The 13,074-nt window shown below is 39.9% G+C and overlaps 1 protein-coding gene across 2 annotated transcripts in view; it reads left to right on the top strand.

Annotated features, from left to right (window-relative positions):
- myo10 (myosin X) overlaps window positions 1-13,074 on the top strand; it is a 442,319-nt gene that overhangs the window by 325,415 nt on the left and 103,830 nt on the right. For both annotated transcript variants that reach the window (XM_051928931.1, XM_051928929.1), the window contains one exon: window positions 5,418-5,536. In XM_051928931.1, the coding sequence (XP_051784891.1) occupies window positions 5,418-5,536 (119 nt within the window). The remainder of the gene's footprint in view (window positions 1-5,417; window positions 5,537-13,074) is intronic.

The raw sequence follows: 13,074 nt of genomic DNA, 5'->3' as shown, positions 1-13,074 counted from the left end.
GAATTTCAGTAAATGCTTGGCAATTGGACCATTCCGAAAAGTTACAAGCATGTTGTGGTCTCCTACAATGCCAAAAATATGATAAAAGGGATTGATGATGCTAGAGTCCCAAGCTTTTCTTGTGTTGTTCATACACTCTGAGTGGCAGTTGCAGAGGGCGTTTTTGCACAGCGAAGTGTTGCAGATGCAGTGACAGTCGGGCATAAAATAGTTGGAAATTTTAAGCATTCTGCTTTAGCGTACTCCCACTTAGAGGGAGGCTATTATTGCACTTCAGTTAAAAGCAGCATGTGTGAACGTGGCACTGTTTGCTTTTTTAGGTCACATACTCTATTTGCAATGAGGAAACTAAATGGTAAAAAAGATGACTTACTGAAAATTAAAAAAAAAAAAAAGAACTTCACTATTTAAAGTGTGCCACATATTTTGTGTGTATTTTATTAATTTGAAAACAGTTTTGTTACCTTTTAACCTTTTTGTTATTAAGAAGTTTGTTTCGGACATGATAAACACCCGGTTGTCACTTTGTGTTTTAATCAACGATATGAAACACTTAAGAATCACTTAACATACATACCAATTTTGGTAGATATTACAAGTAAATGTGTTTTTTATAGATGTGTAAAGTGTGTTTTTTTTTTTTTTTTTTTAGAAAACATGATTTCCAATGTATCTGTTTTCTGACAGAATGTGATGGAATTGAAATCCGCGCTGTGCTTCATCATTGCTTCATAATGTGAAGTATTGTCGGTGTAGAGTGTTGGTATTTACTATATAACACAGCAAACAAGCACGGAACATAAAATTTGCATGTTGGTTTTATTGGTTATGTGTGTCTGCATCAATATTGACGACTCTGCATTCAAATTGATTGTTTTACTGGAGCAATTCCATTTTTGTTTTTGTTAAGAAAGATCACATACTTCTATCCCAATTCATTATTTTAATATACTCACTAATAAAGTTCACTCAATGCAATATATCTCATTGTCACTCAGATAGATACATGAAACTACATATATTAACAATAGATTTTCACAAATTTTAAGAATTTATTATTAATTCTGTAGTGTGGCTTATGTAAAAAATCCTTAATTGTCAAAATTTATTAAAATAAATATGTAGCATTTTGGAACAATCTGTTCAATTACTTACAAAAAATGTCTAAGCATCAAAAATTGTCTGTTGATTGGGCATAAAACTGGCATGCATATATATAATCAGAAAAAATGTTTCCTCCTTTAGATACAAGGATCAGTTCTTTACACATATCTATACTGCCAATAAGGGCAAAGAGATGGTGTCACTGGAGCTGCAGGAATTTTGTGGCCCAGAGGCAGCTGGACAGGATTATGCGGCACCACCTGCCTAAAGTCCATTGAAGGACCAGCCAAGTAGTAGTTTGAAGCGTATGTTTAATGAGATCGTAGATGTACATGCAGTGGCATCAGTGAGCAGTGTTCCAGTAGCTGCTACCATACAGCTGGAAACATACCTGGGAGAGACCACAGTTTCTTGTTTAGAAAAACCACCTAAGAATTGGTCAGTTAACAAAGTCCAGTTCCTTACTTTTTTCTCAAATGTCAAGGAAATACCTTTCAGTTCCATGCAGGAGTATAGAGAATAAGAGATTATTTAGAGCTCTGTCACATATTGTTAATGAAACCAGAAACCAGCTTACAGCTGAACATGCAGAGATGCTTCTCTTCATCTAAATACTTCTCTTCATCACTTACTTTCCCAATGATTTTTGACCTTTATACCTTTATGCCACTGAGCTAGCTATCTTAAAAAAATGACATACCAGTACCAGGGAAATGTTGTTGCTATGTTTAGCCAATTTCCTGCGTTGTAGTACAGTGATCCCTCGCTATATCGCGCTTCGCCTTTCGCGGCTTCACTCCATCGCGGATTTTATATGTAAGCATATTTAAATATATATCGCGGATTTTTCGCTGCTTCGCGGGTTTCTGCGGACAATGGGTCTTTTAATTTCTGGTACATGCTTCCTCAGTTGGTTTGCCCAGTTGATTTCATACAAGGGACGCTATTGGCAGATGGCTGAGAAGCTACCCAACTTACTTTCTCTCTCTCTCTCTCTCTCTCTCTCTCTTGCGCTGACGTAGGGGGGGTGTGAGCAGGGGGGCTGTGTGCAGCTGCTTCCTGAAGGACATGCTGCACGGTGCTTCGCATACTTAAAAGCTCAAAGGGCACGTATTGATTTCTGACTTTGTTTTTCTGTGGCTCTCTCTCTCTCTCTTCCTGCTCCTGACAGAGGGGGTGTGAGCTGCCGCCTTCAACAGCTTTGTACCGGCGGTGCTTCGCATACTTAAAAGCCAAAGAGCCCTATTGATTTTTTTTTTTGACTGCTTGCTTTGCACTCCTTTGAAAAGGAAGATATGTTTGCATTCTTTTAATTGTGGGACAGAACTGTCATCTCTGTCTTGTCATGGAGCACAGTTTAAACTTTTGAAAAAGAGACAAATGTTTGTTTGCAGTGTTTGAATAACGTTCCTGTCTCTCTACAACCTCCTGTGTTTCTGCGCAAATCTGTGACCCAAGCATGACATTCTAAAAATAACCATATAGACATATGGTTTCTACTTTGCGGATTTTCCTATTTCGCGGGTGGCTCTGGAACGCAACCCCCGCGATGGAGGAGGGATTACTGTATTGTATTCTGTGTTGAAAGACTTGAAACAATGTTGGTTTGGTTTACATACATTAATTGTATGTAATTTTTTTTTGGTTCTATGAAATTTGAGCCATTTTAAAAATGGTGTTGTAGTCTAATCTATGACATTTACCCTACTTTGAGTTGTTTGTTCAGTTTTGAATTATTTTATTCCATATTATGATTCTTATATATTTAACTAGGGGGCTCCATCCCCTGCTTGCTTCGCTTGCCAACCCCTGTATTTGGTTAATCCATCCATCCATCATCCAACCCACTATATCCTAACTACAGGGTCACGGGGGTCTGCTGGAGCCAATCCCAGCCAACACAGGGCGCAAGGCAGGAAACAAACCCCGGGCAGGGCAACAGCCCACCGCAGGGCGTGCACACACACCAAGCACACACTAGGGACAATTTAGAATCGCCAATCCACCCAACCTGCATGTCTTTGGACTGTGGGAAGAAGCACCCGGAGGAAAGTCACGCAGACACGAGGAGAACATGCAAACTCCACGCAGCAGTGCTACCCACTGCGCCACTGTGACACTGTTTGGATAATCGGATATACAATTTTAAAAGCTTTTTTTTTTCTTTGGAATTGTTTCAATTTCATTAGTTGCACTTTTACTTTAAAGGTTTATTAAAAACAATATTTGGAATTGCCTTTTCTTCAAGATTGCATAGAATTTTTAATCCGTTTTTGGAGACACATTGTGACAACACAACGTATAATCGCCAGTGAGTGAATATTGTTTCTGTTTCTCTAATAAATAATCCCAACTTTTTCTAATGGTTGTCCCTGTGATTTGTTAATTGTCATAGCAAAAGCTACAGTGCATCCGGAAAGTATTCACAGTGCATCACTTTTTCCACATTTTGTTATGTTACAGCCTTATTCCAAAATTAATTAAATTCATTTTTTTCTTCAGAATTCTACACACAACACCCCATAATGACAATGTGAAAAAGTTTACTTGAGGTTTTTGCAAATTTATTAAAAATAAAAAAACTGAGAAATGATGGTGGTGGCAGCATCATGCTGTGGGGATGTTTTTCAGCGGCAGGGACTGGGAGACTAGTCAGGATAAAGGGAAAGATGACTGCAGCAATGTATAGAGACATCCTGGATGAAAATCTGCTCCAGAGTGCTCTACCTCAGACTGGGGCGACGGTTCATCTTTCAGCAGGGCAACGACCCTAAGCACACAGCCAAGATATCAAAGGAGTGGCTTCAGGACAACTCTCTTCTCACACACTTTTTACAAGCAAAAATTGCATTGGTGTTAGATGACCACACTCTTGCCTCCATTAAGCTTGCCTCCAAAAATTTCCTTGGCTTTCCCTGTATTTACCTGAAGACATTTGCTTGCAAACTAGTTTTCTATTTCATTATTTTTCCTCCACAATTTTATTTCACTTTCTGCCATCAAAATGAGTTCATCTGCATACAAGCTTTACACACTTCTCTGACCTATGTAGTAATGCCTTCAGACACGGCCGAAGGGCACCTATCATTGAAACAGAATTTACATATGTAATGAGCAGTATTAGCCAAAGGCAGATGGTGGTCACATGGCAGGGATTAGGTTTATACATTTAACAAAGTCACCCATAAAGCTTAAAATAGTAGAATGCCTTTAAGACTGGGTGTGTACAACATGCAGGGAGCTGTAACAGAACTGATGACCACTACTTCAATAAGTGCACATCAGTTACATGGAGCCACTCATAGTGCACCATCACCTGCTTTGTTTAAAGAGAAAATCATTCTAAGAAAAAAGAGAGCTGTGATGATGAAGCTGCTAAAGATATAAAGAGGTTGAAAAATCCTGATGTGTCTGTGTGCTAACGATGTACAAATACTCATTGTGGCATGTAAGACAAAGCTTCTGGCCTGCAACTGTATACCAAATACACTACTTCAAAATAAAATATGGCTGCTAGCCATACATAAATTATTACACAAGGCTTCATTTTTGATGTCCTGCTAACCACTGTGCCTAAAAGAATACCCATAGAATTGATTCAAGAGCTTGTTTTCATAAAATGGCCTAGAACTGCAATCAAATACCTGTTAAATATATTGTTTTGTTTTGTATGAAACTCTTGTTAGATGAAGTTAGATGAAGAACATTTGGTAACATCTTCATAAAGTTCACTAGAAGCTGCCACCCCACTGGTCATGTTGCTTGTACAACAAAGACTTGCAGTGGAACAATTTACAACATTGAATGCTATACACGGGCAAAAAAAAAAAGTGAATTTAAAGTTTAAATAATGGAATCGGTCACAAATGCATTCCTATATTCTGTTTACCATAGCAGTTATCCAGGTTACCTAGCTTAGAGTCAGAAGAGTAAAAGACCAGCAGTATTTCAGAGATACTGTATAGGAGAAGAGAGAAGCAAACGTTGTGGTTTTTGCCTGGAAAAGTGAACCAGCCACCCCACAAGCCAGTCAGGGAACTCTCTTTGCATTACTAAGTCTTGGAATAGCCTAAACTCATACTTTTGTTATTTTGTATTTTTACTCTTACTACTAAACCTATGGTTGTGTACCCTACTTTTTACCTGGAGATGCCTAGGATGCTTAAGGGTTCAGAGTTGTACTTCAAAAGCCAATACTGGTTGCAATATCTATTTAAATCAAGAAATGTTTGATATGATTTTAAGTTACACCTTTCTACTTTTTTAATTTACCAGTTTGGTAATGTTGAACTTTTTTTTTTTTTTTTTTTAAGCTTTAGGAAAAGTTTCGGAACTGCTTGGGTTGGATTCAGCACAGCTCGCAGAAGTACTCACCCACAGATCCATGATCCTGAGGGGGGAAGAAATCTCCACTCCTCTCAGTGTAGAGCAGGTATCATATCTGTCATTTTATTTACTGATGCTGATCGCCTATATTCAGCTTATGAAGTTTATGTCAATTTAATATTTATGTTTTAAATAAGAGCAGCATGGTAGTTAGTGGTTAGTGTATATTCTACACCTGGTTGCTGTTTGTGTGCAGTTGTCTATAAATTGGTTCTGTCTGGGGTGTGGTATTGTGGACTAGGACTGTCGCCACGAACATCACTATTTGAATATAATTTGAAACTATTTGAAAAGAATTTTTATTCAAAGGCAAGCATTGACATTTGACTGTAAAAGAACAGTTCTTTTTTTGTTTTCTTTTACTTTGTACTAGTTTTGGCTTTGTGTTATCCCAGTTAGACCATGCTGCAATGCTCTTGTATTTTGCATGTGTTTTTCACATCACTTCCACAATCAGTGTTTTTACAATTTTTGCTGGTTTGGACAAATTTTTCTTCTGCACTACTGTGCTTTTTGCTTAACAGGTGTACTAATAACACATTTTAAATCCTTCACCAGCAGCCTTAAAATATCATTTTGTTCCTGATCTAGCTCTGTTTCACTCTTGAACCTGAGATCCTTGATTTGCTGATGAAAACTATTAAGGATTCATCATAGCAAATAAAAGCTGGTTTCCTTTCTCATTAAACATAATAGGGAATAGCTGTCATATTTTTGATTTTCCTTGTTTTATTATAACAGACTTAAAATCTCCAATTTAATCAGCATTTTCATTGTCAGGAAAGCATACTTAGCTACTCAAACCAGCACATGTCCTTTCCAGACTGCTGGCTTAACACTCGGTTTCTAAAATTTAGTTTAATCCTGCATGATTATTTTTTGACTACCAGAGCACTGCGTTGCAAACTTATCAAGCTGGTTTGCTCCTGACACTTGATCTACCTTCCACAAACTGATTTTTTGTTTTAAAATGAAAGTGTATGCCAAATAAAAAGTAATAATGAGGGGAGAATACTTAAAAATCATTACAATGCAACATTTATTCCTTTCAGTAACTCCTTTTGAGAAATGCAGATATACTCAACGTGCCTCGACTTATTCAAAATAAACACAGATGGGCGCAGACTTCCTGTCTTTTGCACCACCGATAAAGCATTTTGGAGCAGAGGGCTGAAGTGGGGGAGGGTGTGTGGAGGACTAAAGTGACAAGTGTGTTTAAGTAATTATGAGGTATTTTGCATGGGTTTCATGTATTCATTACAGGCATGTGAAGTACACTGGTTCCTCTTTTGTCTTTGGTCATGTAACTATCGCCATGCACAGAAAATCTTTTTTTTGCGGAGGAGTGTCAATGCACGAATGATAAGTTCTGCATGCAACACACCAGAAACAAAAAAGCCGAAGTAATAATGGTTAAGCTTACAAAGCCATGTTAAATACAAACGTACATGTAGTAGCACTTGGAACTTTTAATCTATGTTCAAATATATTTGAATATTTACTTATTTTAGAGTGGAAAATTTGATGGACTTGCCCATAGCCCAAGGTTCGTCATGCCTTATACTCAAAGTTGTCCTAATTGATTCTAGTCCCCACAACCCAGAATGGAATTAAGTGGGTTTGAGAATGGTATATTGTAAATTAAGTGTCATTCTTAAAGGGAAAATACAAATCTCTCCTTCTCACAAATTCTTTAGTGTTAAAACGTACAGTGCATCCAGAAAGTATTCACAGTGCATCACTTTTTCCACATTTTGTTATGTTACAGCCTTATTCCAAAATGGATTAAATTCATTTTTTTCCTCAGAATTCTACACACAACACCCCATAATTACAACGTGAAAAAAGTTTACTTGAGATTTTTGCAAATTTATTAAAAATAAAAAAATTGAGAAAGCACATGTACATTAGTATTCACAGCCTTTGCCATGAAGCTCAAAATTGAGCTCAGGTGCATCCTGTTTCCCCTGATCATCCTTGAGATGTTTCTGCAGCTTAATTGGAGTCCACCTGTGGTAAATTCAGTTGATTGGACATGATTTGGAAAGGCACACATCTGTCTATATAAGGTCCCACAGTTGACAGTTCATGCCAGAGCACAAACCAAGCATGAAGTCAAAGGAATTGTCTGTAGACCTCTGAGACAGAATTGTCTCGAGGCACAAATCTGGGGAAGGTTACAGAAAAATTTCTGCTGCTTTGAAGGTCTCAACGAGCACAGTGGCCTCCATCATCCGTAAGTGGAAGAAGTTTGAAACCACCAGGACTCTTCCTAGAGCTGGCGGGCCATCTAAACTGAGTGATCGGGGGAGAAGGTCCTTAGTCAGGGAGGTGACCAAGAACCCGATGGTCACTCTGTCAGAGCTCCAGAGGTTCTCTGTGGAGAGAGGAGAACCTTCCAGAAGGTCAACCATCTCTGCAGCAATCCATGAATCAGGCCTGTATGGTAGAGTGGCCAGACGGAAGCCACTCCTTAGTAAAAGGCACATGGCAGCCTGCGTGGAGTTTGCCAAAAGGCACCTGAAGAAAATTCTCTGGTCTGATGAGACAAAGATTGAACTCTTTGGTGTGAATGCCAGGCGTCACGTTTGGAGGAAACCAGGCATCGCTCATCACCAGGCCAATACCATCCCTACAGTGAAGCATGGTGGTGACAGCATCATGCTCTGGGGATGTTTTTCAGCAGCAGGGACTGGGAGACTAGTCAGGATAAAGGGAAAGATGACTGCAGCAATGTACAGAGACATCCTGGATGAAAACCTGCTCCAGAGTGCTCTTGACCTCAGACTCGGGTGATGGTTCATCTTTCAGCAGGACAACGACCCTATGCACACAGCCAAGATATCAAAGGAGTGGCTTCAGGACAACTCTGTGAATGTCCTTGAGTGGCCCAGCCAGAGCCCAGACTTGAATCCGATTGAACATCTCTGGAGAGATCTTAAAATGGCTGTGCACTGACGCTTCCCATTCAACCTGATGGAGCTTGAGAGGTGCTGCAAAGAGGAATGGGCGAAACTGGCCAAGGATAGGTGTGCCAAGCTTGTGGCATCATATTCAAAAAGACTTGAGGCTGTAATTGCTGCCAAAGGTGCATCGACAAAGTATTGAGCAAAGGCTGTGAATACTTATGTACATGTGATTTCTCAGTTTTTTTATTTTTAATAAATTTGCAAAAACCTCAAGTAAACTTTTTTTACATTGTCATTGTGGGGTGTTGTGTGTAGAATTGCGAGGAAAAAAATTAATTTAATACATTTTGGAATAAGGCTGTAACATAACAAAATGTGGAAAAAGTGATGCGCTGTGAATACTTTCCAGATGCACTGTATATGGACATAGACATTTTATTGTTTTATAGACTTCAGTTTATCCATCCATCCATCCATTTTCCAACCCGCTGAATCCAAACACAGGGTCACGAGGGTCTGCTGGAGCCAATCCCAGCCAACACAGGGCACAAGGCAGGATCCAATCCCAGTCAGGGTGCCAACCCACCGCAGGACTTCAGTTTATATATTTTAAAAAGGTGTAAAATTATACTTGGTTTTGTTTAGTTAATTTCTAAATAGCAGTAGCAGAAATGCTGCCTGGGGTGGAGTAAAGCGGTCACTAAATACATTTCCCAGGAAGAAATAGTTTTCACCTTAAACCAGGATTTCACTGACTAAACCCACCATACAGAACAACTTTGCCTACCTATACTAGACAGGTTCCAAAAACACCTCCTAGGGAAACTTCCCTAATAAAGCATGGTAATGGTGCAGTCACTAAGTAAAATTTTCCCAAGAGGAAATATTTCTGAATTAAACAGCCTTTGGTCTCACCGTGTACAAATGGGAAATCTTTACAACATTTGGCAAAGAGTGATTCATTGGTGTAAATTTGCATACAGAACAAACACACTTTTTATACTGTATATTGGACTTTTTAGTATACTGTATAATTAGATTAACAGGCTTAGGGCTTTGCAAATTTTTTTTCAGTTACTGGCATTTTCTGTTCAGTAAGTAAAATACGTACTACTTAAAATCAATACTAAATATTTTTGTTTATACACAAAAATTCTTAAAGCTCCTTTTTGTTACATTACACCTTTAAAATCTGTTTTATCAGCAAATTGCTTGGTGAAGTTTCATATTTGCTGTTGTTTAAGGTTCATGTTTCTCTCAAGATTTGGTAGAGGTGGTTATTAACACATAATGGAAAGCAATTTTTAATAGACGGGTTAAATTCAAATTTTAAATAACATCAGGTCAGGTTGGAGTGCATGCACTGGTACAGTACAGCGAGCGCATTGCCGCACCCACCACATGACAAAACAGCTTGGGATCCTGGTTGGCAACCCCCAGGCAGACATATGGTCCAGTCCCACCCCCCAGAAATGCCAATCTATCTTTCGCAGCCAGGTTTTACATGGGCAATCCCTTGGCTTGGTCCAGCTGCTCGGGTCCTCAACAATGAGGATCCTGTGAGTCTGATCACCCTTGGGGAATCACTCCACATGGCTATAATTCCGTAACTGACGCTCCCTCACAATGCTTACAATATGCCACATCAGGGACTCCGTGTGCAACTGCTCATGCAACACAAAGTCAAATGAGCCGTACATGTTCTCATTTTCTACCCAAGGATTCTCAGAAGAGACACAGTACCAAAGGAATCCAGTCTTTGTCTCAGGTCACTGGATGGCATCCGTGTTTCGCAACCATATAGCAAAACGGAAAGCACTAGGACTCTTTGTGAATTTCCCCTTGGGATTAATAAAGTATCTATCTATCTATCTATCTATCTATCTATCTATCTATCTATCTATCTATCTATCTATCTATCTATCTATCTATCTATCTATCTATCTATCTATCTATCTATCTATCTATCTAAAGACTTAATACCTTTATCCTTTTTCAAGGATATCGGGAACGCAACACACCCCTTTTCAGTGACCTCATGATGACCCTTAACATGATTACCACCATCCTGGAGAAGTTCACCCCCGACACCACAGATCCCTGCAGCCTTCCCTACCTTCAGCTGGTTCACCACCTGTGCAATCTCAGTGACACTGGTTGGTTTACGGCTAATTGGAGGTTCAGCCTCAAGAACCATGGACCTAGAGATGTCCAATGTCCTAGCCAGAGGATCAGCTTTAAACAGCTGCTCAAAGTAGCCAGCCCAGCAGGTCACAATTGCAGTGTTCCATCAGCTGCCCTGACTGCAACTCTTCGAGAAACAGATTCAGTTGTACGTAATGTTTTGATTCCTCTGTAAACAGGACATGGGTGACTAGGCCATAGATGGTTTGTCACCTGCTCACAGATTCCTCTAACAAACACCTCCTTATCTGCCCTCAGTGCCCTCGCAGCCGTCCTTCTCAGTTCCAGGTACAGACTGACATTGCCATCAAGCCATGCACTGCAACTCTGCAATGATATCCAGGGTGCCCTGCGAGATGAACACTACCTTTTTGGCCCACTGGTAACACCAACACAACCCTCAGCAAATTTTAGGGTCTTCTCACAGAAGGTCCCCCACACCACATTAGGATCAGCAGTTGCACCTAAGTCCATAACTTCCTCACATAGACTGCGTACAAACTCATTAGAAACAGTCTGATCTTGGAATCTGGCCAGGTCCAGCCTCATTCTCCTAGAAGGTAGACCTGTGCTGGATCTTCAAAGTACCAACAAGAAGTCTGTGGTCAGAATTCACAAATTGGGCACTTCTCTAGACCCTGCAGTTTTGTAAGAGCCTCCAGCGTCTTCTCACGAGGACGTAATCAATCTCCTTCACCAGACCTCCAACTGATCTTCTTCACCAGACCACCACTATTAGAGTACCAAGTCCAACAATGCGGCTCAGAGCGGTAGAACCAGGATCAAGCAATCCGCAGCCCTGATCTTTTGCAATGTCAAGGAACATGGATCCACTTTCACCATGGTCGCCAGACCCATGGTGGATTGACACAATCCTCATAGCCAGCCCTTTCAATGGAAGTGGTTGCATTGAAATTACCCATGACCAGAGGAGTGTCACCACACCTGCACCCATCAACCACCGAGCGAAGTTGTGATTAAAATGTTTCCCTCACCAAGACATCACTCACCACGGTCGGAGCATACAATGAGGCAATAGACAAGGCACCAAGAGAGTGTCTTAATACACTCGTTGAAAGGATTGACATCGAACACGATCCGCCACAGGAACAGCTACTCCCTGAGTATGACAGCCATCAGAGCAACACACCAATAATGGGTGTACATACCTACAGAGATCTGACCAGTCCTAGGTCTGCGCACCTCAGAGAGTGCTGCCACTGAAATGCTGAGTTTACGAAGCTCCTCCGACAGCAGAGGAAGATGATCATCATGCCGGAGAGACGAGACGTTCCCTGCGTCTACCTGGATGGGCTGCCTCAAACTGGGACCCAAGTGCTGCCGTGCAGTGGTTGAGGATTCAACACCACATAAGTTCCGATCACCAACAAGCCTGACTGCATTGACTCTCCAGCGGCTTTGACTCTTCTGGGAATGAGGCTTCCGATGGCTTTCCCCCATACCTTTCATAAAGTGTGCAGCCTTCCTATAGGCTGCTACAGTAGAGCTACTCCCACAGAGAGCAGAAAGAATCCTGTCTGTCATTTTGGAGCTCTCTTAAGTTTTTTATGGTGGCTAGAGTACCAATCCTGCCACCAACCCCCACCCCAACCCCCAAGATTTCCTTGCAAGTTGGAGGACCGTTTGCAGGGTGGAAGCAGTTCAACATCATATTCAAGATGATTAGTGTTTTTTTTTTTTATTTTGACCCAACTTTAATATTTATTACCTTCATAACATCAAACCTGTCAATTACAAATGATTATTAACAATATGTAAGCTTTCGAGGCGACACAGGCCCCTTCTTTAAAAGCTTGGTTCTTCTCGAAAGCTTGCATGTTGTAATCATTTTAGTTAGCCAATAAAATGTGTCATTTTGCTTGGCTTTTCTCAACATTCATAATGGCTAACACAGTACAACATCCTAGTACTACAGATGATTATTATTAAAAAATTTAATCAATTCAGAATTAATAATGCATAGATGGAAAATAAAGAAAGAGAATTACAATGTTACAGTGCATAAAAACTCAGAGATAGCCATGAACGAGTTCTGCATGTTATAGCATCAAACAAGACTGTAATAAATATACTAAGATAAATATCAGTAGAGAGAAAACTATTTAAATGTTTGATGAAAGATTTTTTATGTTAAATTATTCAAATATCTGGAGTAAAATAAAGTAATGGGCTACAAAGGTTTTATACCTGTGACTTGATTTAGACAAAAGATGAGCATAATCTAAGCACTGATTTCTGCTTGGAGATTAAAAACTAACTAAATCTGCTAAATAAGTCAATGAATTGCAATATAAATCCAGTATCTTCAGTTAGTGGCCAGTAGGCAGATCTGAATTCGTTCCGTGTGAATTCAGTGCAATATAATCACTCTGTCCATTTCAAACCAACTCTGTTCTGTATTTTATTGCAGCAGAATGAAATAGTAACAGCAGATGTTGTCATTTTAGAACAGTCTTTTGTAGTCATTTCT

This window comes from Erpetoichthys calabaricus, chromosome 6 (genome assembly GCF_900747795.2).
Source record: "Erpetoichthys calabaricus chromosome 6, fErpCal1.3, whole genome shotgun sequence".
In the NCBI taxonomy this organism is placed as follows: domain Eukaryota; kingdom Metazoa; phylum Chordata; class Cladistia; order Polypteriformes; family Polypteridae; genus Erpetoichthys; species Erpetoichthys calabaricus.
The sequence above is the reverse complement of the archived record's forward strand: the minus strand, read 5'-3'. Positions and strand labels throughout refer to the sequence as shown.